The sequence below is a fragment of the Tachypleus tridentatus genome, chromosome 12 (genome assembly GCF_004210375.1).
Source record: "Tachypleus tridentatus isolate NWPU-2018 chromosome 12, ASM421037v1, whole genome shotgun sequence".
Classification (NCBI taxonomy): domain Eukaryota; kingdom Metazoa; phylum Arthropoda; class Merostomata; order Xiphosura; family Limulidae; genus Tachypleus; species Tachypleus tridentatus.
The window spans coordinates 129,781,764-129,802,252 of NC_134836.1; the positions used below are offsets into that span (position 1 = coordinate 129,781,764).

At 34.5% G+C, this 20,489-nt stretch overlaps 1 protein-coding gene across 13 annotated transcripts in view; it reads right to left on the bottom strand.

Annotated features, from left to right (window-relative positions):
- Positions 1 to 284: 284 nt before the first annotated feature.
- The window catches only part of LOC143234680 (dnaJ homolog subfamily B member 6-like), a 72,288-nt gene continuing 52,083 nt past the window's right edge, over positions 285 to 20,489 (bottom strand). For all 13 annotated transcript variants that reach the window (XM_076472234.1, XM_076472228.1, XM_076472227.1 and 10 more), the window contains one exon: positions 285 to 2,774. In XM_076472234.1, coding sequence (XP_076328349.1) covers positions 2,681 to 2,774 — 94 coding nt within the window. In that variant the 3' untranslated portion in view covers positions 285 to 2,680. The remainder of the gene's footprint in view (positions 2,775 to 20,489) is intronic.

Genomic DNA, 20,489 nt, shown 5'->3' on the forward strand with positions numbered 1-20,489 from the left:
TTTTTTTTCTCTTCACACTGAAATATGTTTATAAATTGATCATTTTAAACAATTTTATTATAAAATAACATTGATTTGGTTAATGAAAAAGGATAAAGATGTTTTAATATTTAAAAGTTGGATATTTCAATAAATGGATTCTCTTTCCTTCCTTCCCTATATAATTGTATGTTTGGGTTTAAAATAACATTTGTTATTGAGGCATTCTTCAGGTTGTTTTAACAGTAAGCAGTGTTAACACAACCATGAGGAATTTGAAAGAAGAATAATATATTTTACAACCATTTTCAGTATATATTAAATGAAACTAGTATTTAATAATTGTTGCAGAAGCAGAAATTGTAACCAGTTTCTCTCAAATACAAACAAGACACATAAAATGAATGTTTCACAAATTATCAGTAAAAAAACACCTTCTCATCTTTAGTTCACTAGATGTTAATGTTAATTTTAACCTAATGAAATCTAAGAAAGTTATTTGGGTACACTGCTATAAAAATATCAGAGTTAACATTCCTGGCATAAAAACCACACAGGTTAGTAACACCATGTTTCTTATTCCAGATGTGGCTTACCGAAATACCAGAATATTAACCAAAAGTCTTGCATTTATTTTATTCTAACAAGTTTCAGTAACATAAGTAATGTGTACATCTGTTGTTTTTTTTCATATTACATGAAATTCTTAATTACCTGTCTTCAAGAAGTTAGTTTAAGCATTTAAAAATCAAATCTACATAAATATGAATTAGATGTTATCACTCACTGTATTCAAGTTATTTGTAAATATTTCTTTAAGACTAATCAAAATGTGAAGTATCAAATTAAAAATGCCACCAATATGACAATATTGTATTTTAACAGTTATTTACAAATTATGATATGAACACAGGTGATAGTAAAAATATCATTTGTGAAATCTACTAGTCTATTTTAAAATGTGTCATTTAATAACAGTTACCAATTCTTGTAGAAAAGTTGTTGGCCTACTTTCTAATACAGAAAGCATGTTTCTCATGTGCAATGCAAAATATTAAAACTTATTAGTAAACATAGTATTAAAATCATAGAAAACAGCAAATACACTTCCAACAGCTAGATAAAGAAATAATTTCAACTCAAACTTCTGTATTACACACAGATGGATTTATCTGCAAGCAAATTTCTAAAGTGTGATTCAATGCTTATATTGTTTTTAAACAATAACAGTAGATAATTTATGTATAATTCCATGTTGGTTATTTATCCATACCCTCACCATACGTAATGTTATAGCATTCCATTCTTAATAAAGAATGGTATTTCAAATCCATTTAGGATTATTTTCTTTACCTTTCATATTATGATATACACAACTTTGTTTTTCATAATACAGGTAGCCAGTGGACATCTTGAATGGTTAATAATACCCATTTCTAGTTAACCTCCATGTTTATACCTTAAATGGTTGTTGATACCCATTTCTAGTTAACCTCCATGTTTATACTTTAAATGGTTGTTGATACCCATTTCTAGTTAACCTCCATGTTTATACCTTAAATGGTTGTTGATACCCATTTCTAGTTAACCTCCATGTTTATACTTTGAATGGTGTATAGCACACATTTCTAGTTAACCTCCAACTCAATGTTTATAATTTAAATGAAGGATAATAAATATTTCTAGTTAACCTCCATATTTTATAATGTACATGACTAAGTCTCCGAAAGTGTGAGCATAACACAATCATTAAATTAATTACATTCACTCAGTGTGAGCAAAGTTTCAGGGATAAAAAAACAACAACCTTGTCTTCTGCCTAAGAGCAAGTGAATCCCAAACAAAGCAATATGTTATATTAACAAAGTGATACATCTTAGTAAACTCTCAGTTTCTTCATACATATAACAAATCATTTGAACCAGGTTCATTGAAGGCAGAATTCGTGAAATATAAAACACCTTACAAGAACCTGCTTCATAAAACACATGTGAGCCAATAATTTACAGAGAACACATTCAAAATGTCCTTTCAACTGTTTAACAGGACATGGGAATATTAACCACAATAAAATTAAAGTAGAAAATAGAACAAAAAATTCAATCCCACAGATCTTAAATTTCATACAATTGTGAAACAATGCTAGATAAAAGTTATCCTATATTCTTATAACATATCTTACAGGTACAAGACATTATTATGTACACATTCTTATGTTTCCCAAAACAAAGAGATTAAGAAATCTTAGTGAACAGTTCACTATACTACCACAGCATAACACTTTTCACTAAAACCAACATGGTTATCAAGTTGTGCCAACTCTATTAACTTCTTGTTCTATTAAAGAGACCAAACAAAAACTATTTTCGATATTATTAAATATTCTTTATGAGCCAACACAAATACTTGAGTAGCTGCACAAGTACCCATGACATTTATGATCTGAGCCTCAGCACCTTAAAATACAACACAGAAACTAGATGTCAGTTCATATGTACATATTTTCCGTTAGCTAGGTGTCAAATGAGTTACATACAGAAACAGGAACACTTAAGGTGAACATTTGACCTGTAATCTATCCCACATATTTCCCAATAAAACTTGGTATAAGATACCTTTATGTACACACACATTAATGAAAATTATAATGGATGAAGTGATTCCAAAATTCTCGAATGATGTCAAGCATGCATTACTTGGACTATTGGACTGTTTGAAGAACTCCATTAACAGTTTTGGACTTCATAACTCCATCTTCATACAGTGTCACTGTCTCGATTCCATTGTCTATAATTCTGAAAACAAGAATACCAATTACACTTATTATCAGTTCATAACAACAAAGGTAACCTACAAGCACCGAACAAAGTTCATTCAGTTTATAATGACATAACAACAAAGGTAACCTACAAGCACTGAACAAAGTTCATTCAGTTTATAATGACATAACAACAAAGGTAACCTACAAGCACTGAACAAAGTTCATTCAGTTTATAATGACATAACAACAAAGGTAACCTACAAGCACTGAACAAAGTTCATTCAGTTTATAATGACATAACAACAAAGGTAACCTACAAGCACTGAACAAAGTTCATTCAGTTTATAATGACATAACAACAAAGGTAACCTACAAACACTGAACAAAGTTCATTCAGTTTATAATGACATAACAAAGGTAACCTACAAACACTGAACAAAGTTCATTCAGTTTATAATGACATAACGACAAAGGTAACCTACAAACACTGAACAAAGTTCATTCAGTTTATAATGACATAACGACAAAGGTAACCTACAAACACTGAACAAAGTTCATTCAGTTTATAATGACATAACAACAAAGGTAATCTACAAGCACTGAACAAAGTTCATTCAGTTTATAATGACATAACAACAAAGGTAACCTACAAGCACTGAACAAAGTTCATTCAGTTTATAATGACATAACAACAAAGGTAACCTACAAGCACTGAACAAAGTTCATTCAGTTTATAATGACATAACAACAAAGGTAACCTACAAGCACTGAACAAAGTTCATTCAGTTTATAATGACATAACAACAAAGGTAACCTACAAACACTGAACAAAGTTCATTCAGTTTATAATGACATAACAACAAAGGTAACCTACAAACACTGAACAAAGTTCATTCAGTTTATAATGACATAACAACAAAGGTAACCTACAAACACTGAACAAAGTTCATTCAGTTTATAATGACATAACAACAAAGGTAACCTACAAGCACTGAACAAAGTTCATTCAGTTTATAATGACATAACAACAAAGGTAACCTACAAGCACTGAACAAAGTTCATTCAGTTTATAATGACATAACAACAAAGGTAACCTACAAGCACTGAACAAAGTTCATTCAGTTTATAATGACATAACAACAAAGGTAACCTACAAGCACTGAACAAAGTTCATTCAGTTTATAATGACATAACAACAAAGGTAACCTACAAGCACTGAACAAAGTTCATTCAGTTTATAATGACATAACAACAAAGGTAACCTACAAGCACTGAACAAAGTTCATTCAGTTTATAATGACATAACAACAAAGGTAACCTACAAGCACTGAACAAAGTTCATTCAGTTTATAATGACATAACAACAAAGGTAACCTACAAGCACTGAACAAAGTTCATTCAGTTTATAATGACATAACAACAAAGGTAACCTACAAACACTGAACAAAGTTCATTCAGTTTATAATGACATAACAACAAAGGTAACCTACAAACACTGAACAAAGTTCATTCAGTTTATAATGACATAACAACAAAGGTAACCTACAAGCACTGAACAAAGTTCATTCAGTTTATAATGACATAACAACAAAGGTAACCTACAAGCACTGAACAAAGTTCATTCAGTTTATAATGACATAACAACAAAGGTAACCTACAAACACTGAACAAAGTTCATTCAGTTTATAATGACATAACAACAAAGGTAACCTACAAACACTGAACAAAGTTCATTCAGTTTATAATGACATAACGACAAAGGTAACCTACAAACACTGAACAAAGTTCATTCAGTTTATAATGACATAACAACAAAGGTAACCTACAAACACTGAACAAAGTTCATTCAGTTTATAATGACATAACAACAAAGGTAACCTACAAGCACTGAACAAAGTTCATTCAGTTTATAATGACATAACAACAAAGGTAATCTACAAGCACTGAACAAAGTTCATTCAGTTTATAATGACATAACAACAAAGGTAACCTACAAACACTGAACAAAGTTCATTCAGTTTATAATGACATAACAACAAAGGTAACCTACAAGCACTGAACAAAGTTCATTCAGTTTATAATGACATAACAACAAAGGTAACCTACAAGCACTGAACAAAGTTCATTCAGTTTATAATGACATAACAACAAAGGTAACCTACAAGCACTGAACAAAGTTCATTCAGTTTATAATGACATAACAACAAAGGTAACCTACAAACACTGAACAAAGTTCATTCAGTTTATAATGACATAACAACAAAGGTTTTAAAACAAAAATGATGAAAATCTCAATTTGAACTAATTTTAGTGACATACTACAGAACAATAAGTTTTGAATATGAAAAAAACACAAAATAAGAAATAGAAAACTTCACATTCTATATTAATGTTAATAATAAAATATACCAAAATCTAAGCTAAAAAAAACATGACTCCTCCTTTCCATGTACATTCAAATTATACATGATGGTTATTTCTAAAATCATAAGATATATGCAGGCTCTCTCAATGATCCAACTATCCATCATCTTGAAAAAAAAAATATAGAATGGAAATAACTCAGCAAATTCTGTTATCAACACAAGCCGAAAGAAATTAATAGAAAAATTCACTTTAAGGCTTCAAGCAAAGTATTATTGTTTGATTTCAGAATTTATGGTGCACAGTAATAACTTCATTTTGAATGAAAAGTAACTGGTACATCGAGTTTCACCTGACCTGTGACCTAGACAAAAACAATGACCCTGTATATACTTGTACTGACATATCCATCTTCACTTGTGATCTTATCCAACAATTCTATTGTTCAGAGCTGTACCTTTTTGTCATTGTCATGATCAAGTCATGTTAGTACTTTTCAATAGCATTAGCTTGTAATCCAGGGCATAATTCTACTGACATAGGCATCTCATCTAGCAAGGAATGGTTAACAACCAAGATATTCATTCTTTCTATCACAAATTATAAAGTGTGTTCAAAATAAATGTTCTAACAACAAATTTCTGCTGAAGGTACCAAGAAGAAAACCTGAGCCATAGTTTATTTTTACACAATACTGACTGTGCCACTTGAAAAACACTAATGTTATACTTTCATTGAAAATACTGAAAGTTTAACCTTTAAAAAACCAGCCATAGCTGGTTTATTTCCAGTCAGTACTGCTGTGATTATTGAAATAATTGGTTTCTTTCCAATCTATACTACCATGACAACTGAAAGAGTTGGTTTGTTTCCAATTCATACTACCATGACAACAGAAAGGGCTGGTTTGTTTCCAATTCATACTACCATGACAACTGAAAGAGTTGGTTTGTTTCCAATTCATACTACCATGACAACTGAAAGAGTTGGTTTGTTTCCAATTCATACTACCATGTCAACTGAAATAGTTTGTTTCCAATTCATACTATCATGTCAACTGAAAGAGTTGGTTTGTTTCCAATTCATACTACCATGATTACTGAAAGAGCTGGTTTGTTTCCAATTCATACTACCATGATTACTGAAAGAGCTGGTTTGTTTCCAATTCATATTACCATGATTACTGAAAGAGCTGGTTTGTTTCCAATTCATATTACCATGATTACTGAAAGAGTTGGTTTGTTTCCAATTCATACTACCATGTCAACTGAAATAGTTTGTTTCCAATTCATACTACCATGTCAACTGAAATAGTTTGTTTCCAATTCATACTACCATGTCAACTGAAATAGTTTGTTTCCAATTCATACTACCATGTCAACTGAAAGAGTTGGTTTGTTTCCAATTCATACTACCATGTCAACTGAAATAGTTTGTTTCCAATTCATACTATCATGTCAACTGAAAGAGTTGGTTTGTTTCCAATTCATACTATCATGTCAACTGAAAGAGTTGGTTTGTTTCCAATTCATACTATCATGTCAACTGAAAGAGTTGGTTTGTTTCCAATTCATACTATCATGTCAACTGAAAGAGCTGGTTTGTTTCCAATTCATACTACCATGTCAACTGAAATAGTTTGTTTCCAATTCATACTATCATGTCAACTGAAAGAGTTGGTTTGTTTCCAATTCATACTATCATGTCAACTGAAAGAGTTGGTTTGTTTCCAATTCATACTACCATGTCAACTGAAATAGTTTGTTTCCAATTCATACTACCATGTCAACTGAAATAGTTTGTTTCCAATTCATACTACCATGATTACTGAAAGAGCTGGTTTGTTTCCAATTCATACTACCATGATTACTGAAAGAGCTGGTTTGTTTCCAATTCATATTACCATGATTACTGAAAGAGCTGGTTTGTTTCCAATTCATACTATCATGTCAACTGAAAGAGTTGGTTTTTTGTTTCCAATTCATACTATCATGTCAACTGAAATAGTTTGTTTCCAATTCATACTACCATGTCAACTGAAATAGTTTGTTTCCAATTCATACTACCATGTCAACTGAAAGAGTTTGTTTCCAATTCATACTATCATGTCAACTGAAAGAGTTGGTTTGTTTCCAATTCATACTACCATGTCAACTGAAAGAGCTGGTTTGTTTCCAATTCATACTACCATGTCAACTGAAATAGTTTGTTTCCAATTCATACTATCATGTCAACTGAAAGAGTTGGTTTGTTTCCAATTCATACTATCATGTCAACTGAAAGAGTTGGTTTGTTTTCAATTCATACTATCATGTCAACTGAAAGAGTTGGTTTGTTTCCAATTCATACTACCATGTCAACTGAAAGAGCTGGTTTGTTTCCAATTCATACTACCATGATTACTGAAAGAGCTGGTTTGTTTCCAATTCATACTACCATGATTACTGAAAGAGCTTGTTTGTTTCCAATTCATACTACCATGATTACTGAAAGAGCTGGTTTGTTTCCAATTCATATTACCATGATTACTGAAAGAGCTGGTTTGTTTCCAATTCATATTACCATGATTACTGAAAGAGCTGGTTTGTTTCCAATTCATACTACCATTATTACTGAAAGAGTTGGTTTGTTTCCAATTCATACTACCATGTCAACTGAAATAGTTTGTTTCCAATTCATACTACCATGTCAACTGAAATAGTTTGTTTCCAATTCATACTACCATGTCAACTGAAATAGTTTGTTTCCAATTCATACTACCATGTCAATTGAAATAGTTTGTTTCCAATTCATACTACCATGTCAACTGAAATAGTTTGTTTCCAATTCATACTACCATGTCAACTGAAATAGTTTGTTTCCAATTCATACTACCATGTCAACTGAAATAGTTTGTTTCCAATTCATACTATCATGTCAACTGAAAGAGTTGGTTTGTTTCCAATTCATACTACCATGTCAACTGAAAGAGCTGGTTTGTTTCCAATTCATACTACCATGATTACTGAAAGAGCTGGTTTGTTTCCAATTCATACTACCATGATTACTGAAAGAGCTGGTTTGTTTCCAATTCATACTACCATGATTACTGAAAGAGCTGGTTTGTTTCCAATTCATACTACCATGATTACTGAAAGAGCTGGTTTGTTTCCAATTCATATTACCATAATTACTGAAAAAGCTGGTTTGTTTCCAATTCATATTACCATGATTACTGAAATAGTTTGTTTCCAATTCATACTATCATGTCAACTGAAAGAGCTGGTTTGTTTCCAATTCATACTACCATGATTACTGAAAGAGCTGGTTTGTTTCCAATTCATACTACCATGATTACTGAAAGAGCTGGTTTGTTTCCAATTCATATTACCATGATTACTGAAAGAGCTGGTTTGTTTCCAATTCATACTACCATGATTACTGAAATAGCTGGTTTGTTTCCAATTCATACTACCATGATTACTGAAATAGCTGGTTTGTTTCCAATTCATACTACCATGATTACTGAAAGAGCTGGTTTGTTTCCAATTCATACTACCATGACAACTGAAAGAGCTGGTTTGTTTCCAATTCATACTACCATGACCACTGAAAGAGCTGGTTTGTTTCCAATTCATACTACCATGACAACTGAAAGAGCTGGTTTGTTTCCAATTCATATTACCATGACAACTGAAAGAGCTGGTTTGTTTCCAATTCATACTACCATGATTACTGAAATAGCTGGTTTGTTTCCAATTCATACTACCATGATTACTGAAAGAGCTGGTTTGTTTCCAATTCATACTACCATGATTACTGAAAGAGCTGATTTGTTTCCAATTCATACTACCATGACAACTGAAAGAGTTGGTTTGTTTCCAATTCATACTACCATGATTACTGAAAGAGCTGGTTTGTTTCCAATTCATACTACCATGATTACTGAAAGAGCTGGTTTGTTTCCAATTCATACTACCATGACAACTGAAAGAGTTGGTTTGTTTCCAATTCATACTACCATGACCACTGAAAGAGTTGGTTTGTTTCCAATTCATACTACCATGATTACTGAAAGAGCTGGTTTGTTTCCAATTCATACTACCATGACCACTGAAAGAGTTGGTTTGTTTCCAATTCATACTACCATGATTACTGAAAGAGCTGGTTTGTTTCCAATTCATACTATCATGTCAACTGAAAGAGTTGGTTTGTTTCCAATTCATACTACCATGTCAACTGAAAGAGCTGGTTTGTTTCCAATTCATACTACCATGATTACTGAAAGAGCTGGTTTGTTTCCAATTCATACTACCATGATTACTGAAAGAGCTGGTTTGTTTCCAATTCATACTACCATGATTACTGAAAGAGCTGGTTTGTTTCCAATTCATACTACCATGATTACTGAAAGAGCTGGTTTGTTTCCAATTCATACTACCATGATTACTGAAAGAGTTGGTTTGTTTCCAATTCATACTACCATGATTACTGAAAGAGTTGGTTTGTTTCCAATTCATACTACCATGATTACTGAAAGAGCTGGTTTGTTTCCAATTCATATTACCATGTCAACTGAAATGGTTTGTTTCCAATTCATACTATCATGTCAACTGAAATAGCTGGTTTGTTTCCAATTCATACTACCATGATTACTGAAAGAGCTGGTTTGTTTCCAATTCATACTACCATGATTACTGAAAGAGCTGGTTTGTTTCCAATTCATACTACCATGATTACTGAAAGAGCTGGTTTGTTTCCAATTCATACTACCATGATTACAACTGAAAGAGCTGGTTTGTTTCCAATTCATACTACCATGACAACTGAAAGAGTGGTTTGTTTCCAATTCATACTACCATGATTACTGAAAGAGCTGGTTTGTTTCCAATTCATACTACCATGTGAAAGAGCTGGTTTGTTTCCAATTCATACTACCATGATTACTGAAAGAGAGCTGGTTTGTTTCCAATTCATATTACCATGACAACTGAAAGAGCTTGTTTCCAATTCATACTACCATGATTACTGAAATAGCTGGTTTGTTTCCAATTCATACTACCATGATTACTGAAAGAGCTGGTGGTTTGTTTCCAATTCATACTACCATGACAACTGAAAGAGTTGGTTTGTTTCCAATTCATACTACCATGATTACTGAAAGAGCTGGTTTGTTTCCAATTCATACTACCATGATTACTGAAAGAGCTGGTTTGTTTCCAATTCATACTACCATGACAACTGAAAGAGTTGGTTTGTTTCCAATTCATACTACCATGACCACTGAAAGAGTTGGTTTGTTTCCAATTCATACTACCATGATTACTGAAAGAGCTGGTTTGTTTCCAATTCATACTACCATGACCACTGAAAGAGTTGGTTTGTTTCCAATTCATACTACCATGATTACTGAAAGAGCTGGTTTGTTTCCAATTCATACTATCATGTCAACTGAAAGAGTTGGTTTGTTTCCAATTCATACTACCATGTCAACTGAAAGAGCTGGTTTGTTTCCAATTCATACTACCATGATTACTGAAAGAGCTGGTTTGTTTCCAATTCATACTACCATGATTACTGAAAGAGCTGGTTTGTTTCCAATTCATATTACCATGATTACTGAAAGAGCTGGTTTGTTTCCAATTCATATTACCATGATTACTGAAAGAGCTGGTTTGTTTCCAATTCATACTACCATGATTACTGAAAGAGTTGGTTTGTTTCCAATTCATACTACCATGTCAACTGAAATAGTTTGTTTCCAATTCATACTACCATGTCAACTGAATTAGTTTGTTTCCAATTCATACTATCATGTCAACTGAAATAGTTTGTTTCCAATTCATACTACCATGACAACTGAAAGAGCTGGTTTGTTTCCAATTCATACTACCATGACCACTGAAAGAGTTGGTTTGTTTCCAATTCATACTACCATGATTACTGAAAGAGCTGGTTTGTATCCAATTCATACTACCATGATTACTGAAAGAGCTGGTTTGTATCCAATTCATACTACCATGACAACTGAAAGAGTTGGTTTGTTTCCAATTCATACTACCATGACTACTGAAAGAGTTGGTTTGTTTCCAATTCATACTACCATGATTACTGAAAGAGTTGGTTTGTTTCCAATTCATACTACCATGACAACTGAAAGAGTTGGTTTGTTTCCAATTCATACTACCATGATTACTGAAAGAGTTGGTTTGTTTCCAATTCATACTACCATGATTACTGAAAGAGTTGGTTTGTTTCCAATTCATACTACCATGACAACTGAAAGAGCTGGTTTGTTTCCAATTCATACTACCATGACAACTGAAAGAATTGGTTTGTTTCCAATTCATACTACCATGATTACTGAAAGAGCTGGTTTGTTTCCAATTCATACTACCATGACAACTGAAAGAGTTGGTTTGTTTCCAATTCATACTACCATGATTACTGAAAGAGTTGGTTTGTTTCCAATTCATACTACCATGACAACTGAAAGAGCTGGTTTGTTTCCAATTCATACTACCATGACCACTGAAAGAGTTGGTTTGTTTCCAATTCATACTACCATGATTACTGAAAGAGCTGGTTTGTTTCCAATTCATACTACCATGACCACTGAAAGAGCTGGTTTGTTTCCAATTCATACTACCATGATTATTGAAAGAGCTGGTTTGTTTCCAATTCATACTACCATGACAACTGAAAGAGCTGGTTTGTTTCCAATTCATACTACCATGACAACTGAAAGAGCTGGTTTGTTTCCAATTCATACTACCATGATTACTGAAAGAGCTGGTTTGTTTCCAATTCATACTACCATGATTACTGAAAGAGCTGGTTTGTTTCCAATTCATACTACCATGATTACTGAAAGAGCTGGTTTGTTTCCAATTCATATTACCATGATTACTGAAAGAGCTGGTTTGTTTCCAATTCATACTACCATGATTACTGAAAGAGCTGGTTTGTTTCCAATTCATACTACCATGATTACTGAAAGAGCTGGTTTGTTTCCAATTCATACTACCATGACAACTGAAAGAGTTGGTTTGTTTCCAATTCATACTACGACGATTACTGAAAGAGCTGGTTTGTTTCCAATTCATACTACGACGATTACTGAAAGAGTTGGTTTGTTTCCAATTCATACTACCATGACAACTGAAAGAGTTGGTTTGTTTCCAATTCATACTACTATGATTACTGAAAGAGTTGGTTTGTTTCCAATTCATACTACCATGATTACTGAAAGAGTTGGTTTGTTTCCAATTCATACTACCATGATTACTGAAAGAGTTGGTTTGTTTCCAATTCATACTACCATGATTACTGAAAGAGTTGGTTTGTTTCCAATTCATACTACCATGATTACTGAAAGAGTTGGTTTGTTTCCAATTCATACTACCATGACAACTGAAAGAGCTGGTTTGTTTCCAATTCATACTACCATGACAACTGAAAGAGTTGGTTTGTTTCCAATTCATACTACCATGATTACTGAAAGAGCTGGTTTGTTTCCAATTCATACTACCATGACAACTGAAAGAGTTGGTTTGTTTCCAATTCATACTACCATGACAACTGAAAGAGCTGGTTTGTTTCCAATTCATACTACCATGATTACTGAAAGAGCTGGTTTGTTTCCAATTCATATTACCATGATTACTGAAAGAGCTGGTTTGTTTCCAATTCATACTACCATGATTACTGAAAGAGTTGGTTTGTTTCCAATTCATACTACCATGTCAACTGAAATAGTTTGTTTCCAATTCATACTACCATGTCAACTGAAATAGTTTGTTTCCAATTCATACTATCATGTCAACTGAAAGAGTTGGTTTGTTTCCAATTCATACTACCATGTCAACTGAAAGAGCTAGTTTGTTTCCAATTCATACTACCATGATTACTGAAAGAGCTGGTTTGTTTCCAATTCATACTACCATGACAACTGAAAGAGTTGGTTTGTTTCCAATTCATACTACCATGATTACTGAAAGAGCTGGTTTGTTTCCAATTCATACTACCATGATTACTGAAAGAGCTGGTTTGTTTCCAATTCATACTACCATGATTACTGAAAGAGCTGGTTTGTTTCCAATTCATACTACCATGATTACTGAAAGAGCTGGTTTGTTTCCAATTCATACTACCATGATTACTGAAAGAGCTGGTTTGTTTCCAATTCATACTACCATGACAACTGAAAGAGTTGGTTTGTTTCCAATTCATACTACCATGACAACTGAAAGAGCTGGTTTGTTTCCAATTCATACTACCATGACAACTGAAAGAGCTGGTTTGTTTCCAATTCATACTACCATGACCACTGAAAGAGTTGGTTTGTTTCCAATTCATACTACCATGATTACTGAAAGAGTTGGTTTGTTTCCAATTCATACTACCATGATTACTGGAAGAGTTGGTTTGTTTCCAATTCATACTACCATGATTACTGAAAGAGTTGGTTTGTTTCCAATTCATACTACCATGATTACTGGAAGAGTTGGTTTGTTTCCAATTCATACTACCATGATTACTGAAAGAGTTGGTTTGTTTCCAATTCATACTACCATGATTACTGAAAGAGTTGGTTTGTTTCCAATTCATACTACCATGATTACTGAAAGAGTTGGTTTGTTTCCAATTCATACTACCATGATTACTGAAAGAGTTGGTTTGTTTCCAATTCATACTACCATGATTACTGGAAGAGTTGGTTTGTTTCCAATTCATACTACCATGACAACTGAAAGAGTTGGTTTGTTTCCAATTCATACTACCATGATTACTGAAAGAGTTGGTTTGTTTCCAATTCATACTACCATGTCAACTGAAATAGTTTGTTTCCAATTCATACTACCATGTCAACTGAAATAGTTTGTTTCCAATTCATACTACCATGTCAACTGAAATAGTTTGTTTCCAATTCATACTATCATGTCAACTGAAAGAGTTGGTTTGTTTCCAATTCATACTACCATGTCAACTGAAAGAGCTAGTTTGTTTCCAATTCATACTACCATGACAACTGAAAGAGTTGGTTTGTTTCCAATTCATACTACCATGATTACTGAAAGAGCTGGTTTGTTTCCAATTCATACTACCATGATTACTGCAAGAGCTGGTTTGTTTCCAATTCATACTACCATGATTACTGAAAGAGCTGGTTTGTTTCCAATTCATACTACCATGATTACTGAAAGAGCTGGTTTGTTTCCAATTCATACTACCATGATTACTGAAAGAGCTGGTTTGTTTCCAATTCATACTACCATGACAACTGAAAGAGTTGGTTTGTTTCCAATTCATACTACCATGACAACTGAAAGAGCTGGTTTGTTTCCAATTCATACTACCATGACAACTGAAAGAGCTGGTTTGTTTCCAATTCATACTACCATGACCACTGAAAGAGTTGGTTTGTTTCCAATTCATACTACCATGATTACTGAAAGAGTTGGTTTGTTTCCAATTCATACTACCATGATTACTGGAAGAGTTGGTTTGTTTCCAATTCATACTACCATGATTACTGAAAGAGTTGGTTTGTTTCCAATTCATACTACCATGATTACTGGAAGAGTTGGTTTGTTTCCAATTCATACTACCATGATTACTGAAAGAGTTGGTTTGTTTCCAATTCATACTACCATGATTACTGAAAGAGTTGGTTTGTTTCCAATTCATACTACCATGATTACTGAAAGAGTTGGTTTGTTTCCAATTCATACTACCATGATTACTGGAAGAGTTGGTTTGTTTCCAATTCATACTACCATGACAACTGAAAGAGTTGGTTTGTTTCCAATTCATACTACCATGATTACTGAAAGAGTTGGTTTGTTTCCAATTCATACTACCATGATTACTGAAAGAGTTGGTTTGTTTCCAATTCATACTACCATGACAACTGAAAGAGCTGGTTTGTTTCCAATTCATACTACCATGACAACTGAAAGAGTTGGTTTGTTTCCAATTCATACTACCATGATTACTGAAAGAGCTGGCTTGTTTCCAATTCATACTACCATGACAACTGAAAGAGTTGGTTTGTTTCCAATTCATACTACCATGACAACTGAAAGAGTTGGTTTGTTTCCAATTCATACTACCATGACAACTGAAAGAGCTGGTTTGTTTCCAATTCATACTACCATGACCACTGAAAGAGTTGGTTTGTTTCCAATTCATACTACGATGATTACTGAAAGAGCTGGTTTGTTTCCAATTCATACTACCATGACCACTGAAAGAGCTGGTTTGTTTCCAATTCATACTACCATGATTATTGAAAGAGCTGGTTTGTTTCCAATTCATACTACCATGACAACTGAAAGAGCTGGTTTGTTTCCAATTCATACTACCATGACAACTGAAAGAGCTGGTTTGTTTCCAATTCATACTACCATGATTACTGAAAGAGTTGGTTTGTTTCCAATTCATATTACCATGATTACTGAAAGAGCTAGTTTGTTTCCAATTCATACTACCATGATTACTGAAAGAGTTGGTTTGTTTCCAATTCATACTACCATGACAACTGAAAGAGTTGGTTTGTTTCCAATTCATACTACCATGACAACTGAAAGAGTTGGTTTGTTTCCAATTCATACTTCGACGATTACTGAAAGAGCTGGTTTGTTTCCAATTCATACTACGACGATTACTGAAAGAGTTGGTTTGTTTCCAATTCATACTACCATGACAACTGAAAGAGTTGGTTTGTTTCCAATTCATACTACCATGATTACTGAAAGAGTTGGTTTGTTTCCAATTCATACTACCATGATTACTGAAAGAGTTGGTTTGTTTCCAATTCATACTACCATGACAACTGAAAGAGTTGGTTTGTTTCCAATTCATACTACCATGATTACTGAAAGAGTTGGTTTGTTTCCAATTCATACTACCATGATTACTGAAAGAGTTGGTTTGTTTCCAATTCATACTACCCTGACAACTGAAAGAGCTGGTTTGTTTCCAATTCATACTACCATGACAACTGAAAGAGTTGGTTTGTTTCCAATTCATACTACCATGATTACTGAAAGAGCTGGCTTGTTTCCAATTCATACTACCATGACAACTGAAAGAGTTGGTTTGTTTCCAATTCATACTACCATGACAACTGAAAGAGCTGGTTTGTTTCCAATTCATACTACCATGACCACTGAAAGAGTTGGTTTGTTTCCAATTCATACTACGATGATTACTGAAAGAGCTGGTTTGTTTCCAATTCATACTACCATGACCACTGAAAGAGCTGGTTTGTTTCCAATTCATACTACCATGATTACTGAAAGAGTTGGTTTGTTTCCAATTCATACTACCATGACAACTGAAAGAGTTGGTTTGTTTCCAATTCATACTACCATGATTACTGAAAGAGTTGGTTTGTTTCCAATTCATACTACCATGATTACTGAAAGAGTTGGTTTGTTTCCAATTCATACTACCATGTCAACTGAAAGAGCTGGTTTGTTTCCAATTCATACTACCATGATTACTGAAAGAGCTGGTTTGTTTCCAATTCATACTCCCATGATTACTGAAAGAGCTGGTTTGTTTCCAATTCATACTACCATGATTACTGAAAGAGTTGGTTTGTTTCCAATTCATACTAACATGACAACTGAAAGAGTTGGTTTGTTTCCAATTCCTACTACCATGACAACTGAAAGAGCTGGTTTGTTTCCAATTCATACTACCATGACCACTGAAAGAGTTGGTTTGTTTCCAATTCATACTACGATGATTACTGAATGAGCTGGTTTGTTTCCAATTCATACTACCATGACCACTGAAAGAGCTGGTTTGTTTCCAATTCATACTACCATGATTATTGAAAGAGCTGGTTTGTTTCCAATTCATACTACCATGACAACTGAAAGAGCTGGTTTGTTTCCAATTCATACAACCATGATTACTGAAAGAGCTGGTTTGTTTCCAATTCATACTACCATGATTACTGAAAGAGCTGGTTTGTTTCCAATTCATACTACCATGATTACTGAAAGAGTTGGTTTGTTTCCAATTCATACTACCATGACAACTGAAAGAGTTGGTTTGTTTCCAATCCATACTACCATGACAACTGAAAGAGTTGGTTTCTTTCCAATCCATACTACCATGACAACTGAAAGAGCTGGTTTGTTTTCAATTCATACTACCATGATTACTGAAAGAGTTGGTTTGTTTCCAATTGATACTACCATGACAACTGAAAGAGTTGGTTTGTTTACAATCCATACTACCATGAAAACTGAAAGAGCCAGTTTGTTTCCAATCAATGCTACCATGATTAGTGGTTGGTTGGTTGATTTAGTGTTTTATGGCACAAAGCAGCTAGGCTATTGGCACCAAAGGTCCAGTAAAAAAGGTAAAAGTAAATTCAGTAAAATACATAAAAGGAAATTAAGGTAAAACAAGTTAAAAAGTAAATATATAAATAGCATAAAACCAATGTTTACATCTAGTCTACAACATCAAAAGAAAAACTAGAGTGATTCAAGTTGTAAAGGATTCTCTGTAGCATGACTGTAACAATCATAACTCGCCAGGAAGACTAACATGAAAGTACAAAAACCACTGTCAGACACCTGAAGTTGACCTTTCCAGTCCTGGTTTCGAGTTACTTAATGTTATGGTCAGTTTCTAATTTCAAATTGAACGAGATGAACTGTGATTTTTAAAAGGAAGCCACATTAAAAAGGTTTAATGTATAAATTAAAAAACTTAAATGGCATTGAAAACATTAAGGTGGACAGTGTCACCATCATCAATAACACTTTCTAACATGATGGACAAACCTTGGGACAGAACATGCTTAAAATGGTGCTGTCGTTGTGAATCATAACGATGACAAGAAAGTAAAATGTGGCTTATTGTGATCTGAGTGTTACACAAACTACACACTGGTGCATCAGTTTTAGATGAAAGAAAACAATAAGTTAAAAAACTGTGACCAATGGATAATCTAGTTACAACAACTTCCTCTTTCCAATCCTTATGGTAACAAGACAGCCAAAGTACAATATAGGGTTTTATTTGGAAAAGCTTGTTTTCGCATTGCTCACTCCAAGTCAACTGCCAGCTGGCACAGAGCCAAGCCTTGAATACAGGACCATAGTCCAGGTATGAGAGAGCCACAGCAGTGATCATGCCAGAGCAGAGAGACTTAGCTGCAGTGTCGGCAAGCTGGTTCCCGCATATACCAATGTGGCCAAGTATCCAGAAAAACTGGATAGAAGTAGATGTTAAAGAGAAATGGGCCAGTCAGTTTTGAATATTGGCGAGAACAGGATGTGGACCAACGTGAAGCGATTCTAGGGCCAGTACAGAACTAAGCGAGTCAGTATAAATCATGCAGTTTGAGTACTGCTTAGTTTCCATGTGATCAAGGGCAAGAGAAATGGCATACAGTTCAGCAGTGAACACAGAAACTGTAGAGGGGATTCTGCTCATGGCCCATCAAAGAAGGAAAACACAACCCCAGGTGGGATGCTTTGGTAAGGAATGAAGTTTTGAAGCATATAGTAAAGACAGTTGCAAATGGCAAAGGTGCAAAGAAGGTTCATGAGACTGTGTATAAGCTCTGAATTGAGAAGTGCAAAAAGCCCCAGTGCAGAGCTGAAGTCTTTGATGATGAATAGGGTCTAGCATCTTCAAGGCCGATGATCTGGCAGAGCCATAGACCATTGATCCATAGTCAAGTTTCGATCTAATAAGAGCACGACATATCTTTAGCACAGAATGTCGATCTGCTCCCCAAGTGTGGAAGAGAGGATACGGAGGATGTTCAGTGCTATTGTACATTTGACCCGTAGCTGCTTGATGTGTGGTATAAAGGTTAGCTTACAGTCAAAGATAAGCCCCAAGAACTTAGTCTCAGAGACCACAGGCAGCATAACCAATACAGAGTTCAGGACCAGGGTGAATACCCCATTTGTGGCAAAAGTGCATGCAAACGGTTTTAGAGAGAGAGAGAGAGAAGGTAAAGCCGTTTGCTGTGGTCCACTTCAATAAACAATTGAGGGCATTCTGTAGATGCCACTCAATATACCTCATGTTCAACAACTGACATGAGATATGAAAGCCATCGACATAGAACCCATTTGCAACAGTAAGAGGGAGTTGTTCAGTGATGGCATTAATCTTTATACCGAAAAGTGTGAAACCCACATGAACTCGGAATCTCCTGTCCATTAAAAAATTTTAATAAAAATTGGCAAATGGCCACGTAACCCATATATATGGAGGTCTCACAAAATGTCATACCTTCATGTTGTATCATAAGCTTTCTCAATGCCAAAGAATATTGATACAAGATGGCATTTGAGAAAGGCTTCTCTGATTGAAGTTTCAAGTTGAATCAGGTGGTCCATGGTGGAGCTCTGTTGTCAGAATCCACACTGGGTGGGTGAGAGTAGGTTGTTTGATTCAAGAAACCAAACGAGACAGGCATTGATTATCCTCTCTAAGATCTTACTGAGACAACTTGTCATAGCAAAGTAATTCAAAGGAATAGTTGGATCCTTTCTAGGTTTCAGAATAGAGAGTATGATAGCTTGTCGCCATGCATCTGGATAGACGTTTTCCTGCCATATCCGATTAAAGACAGCTAGGAGAATAGTAAGAGTTCTGGGAAAGGTGGCATAATATCTCATAATGTATATTATCAGGTCCGACTGATGTATTGCCAGACCAATGAATGGCAAGTCCGAGTTCCATCAGTGTAAGAGGGCAATTGTAGTTATAGGAATGGTCAGTTGAAAAGGAAAGAGGCAGATGCTCCACTTGTGTTTTAATGATTAAAAAGGAAGGGGATAAGTTCAAAGAGCTAGATACACGAGAGAAGAAGTCCCCAAGAGTATTGGCTATGTTCTGTGCAACTTCATGGCCATCAGATATTAAGATAAAGAGGGAGGCAGAAGTATATCTTCCACTCACCCTTCAGACCTTATCCCATATAACTTTTGTGCTGATGGTTGAATAAATGCTGAAGGTGTATTAAATCCAAGATCCCTTCTTGTTTTGATGATGATCTTGCCGAGCGTGTACACGAGCTTTCTGAAATGCACTGCGGTTTGAGATCGTGGGGTATCTTTGAAATTTATCCCAAGCATGCTTCTGAGTTTTCTGTGTTATAAAACAGGCAGAATTCCACCAAGAACAGGGATGCCATAGGGAGCATGTTGAGGTTGTAGGGATGCATCGAGTAGCAGCTTGTATAATACTGTTGGTTACTGTTGCTATACAATCATCTATGGAGGTTCACAGAAGATGGCAGGATCAAGTTCCAAGAGAGTATTGAAAGAAGGCCAGTTGGCCTAGACCAACTTCCACCGGGGTACATTGGTCGGGTGGTACTGACCACGGCCAATCTCTCGTAAGATAATGGGAA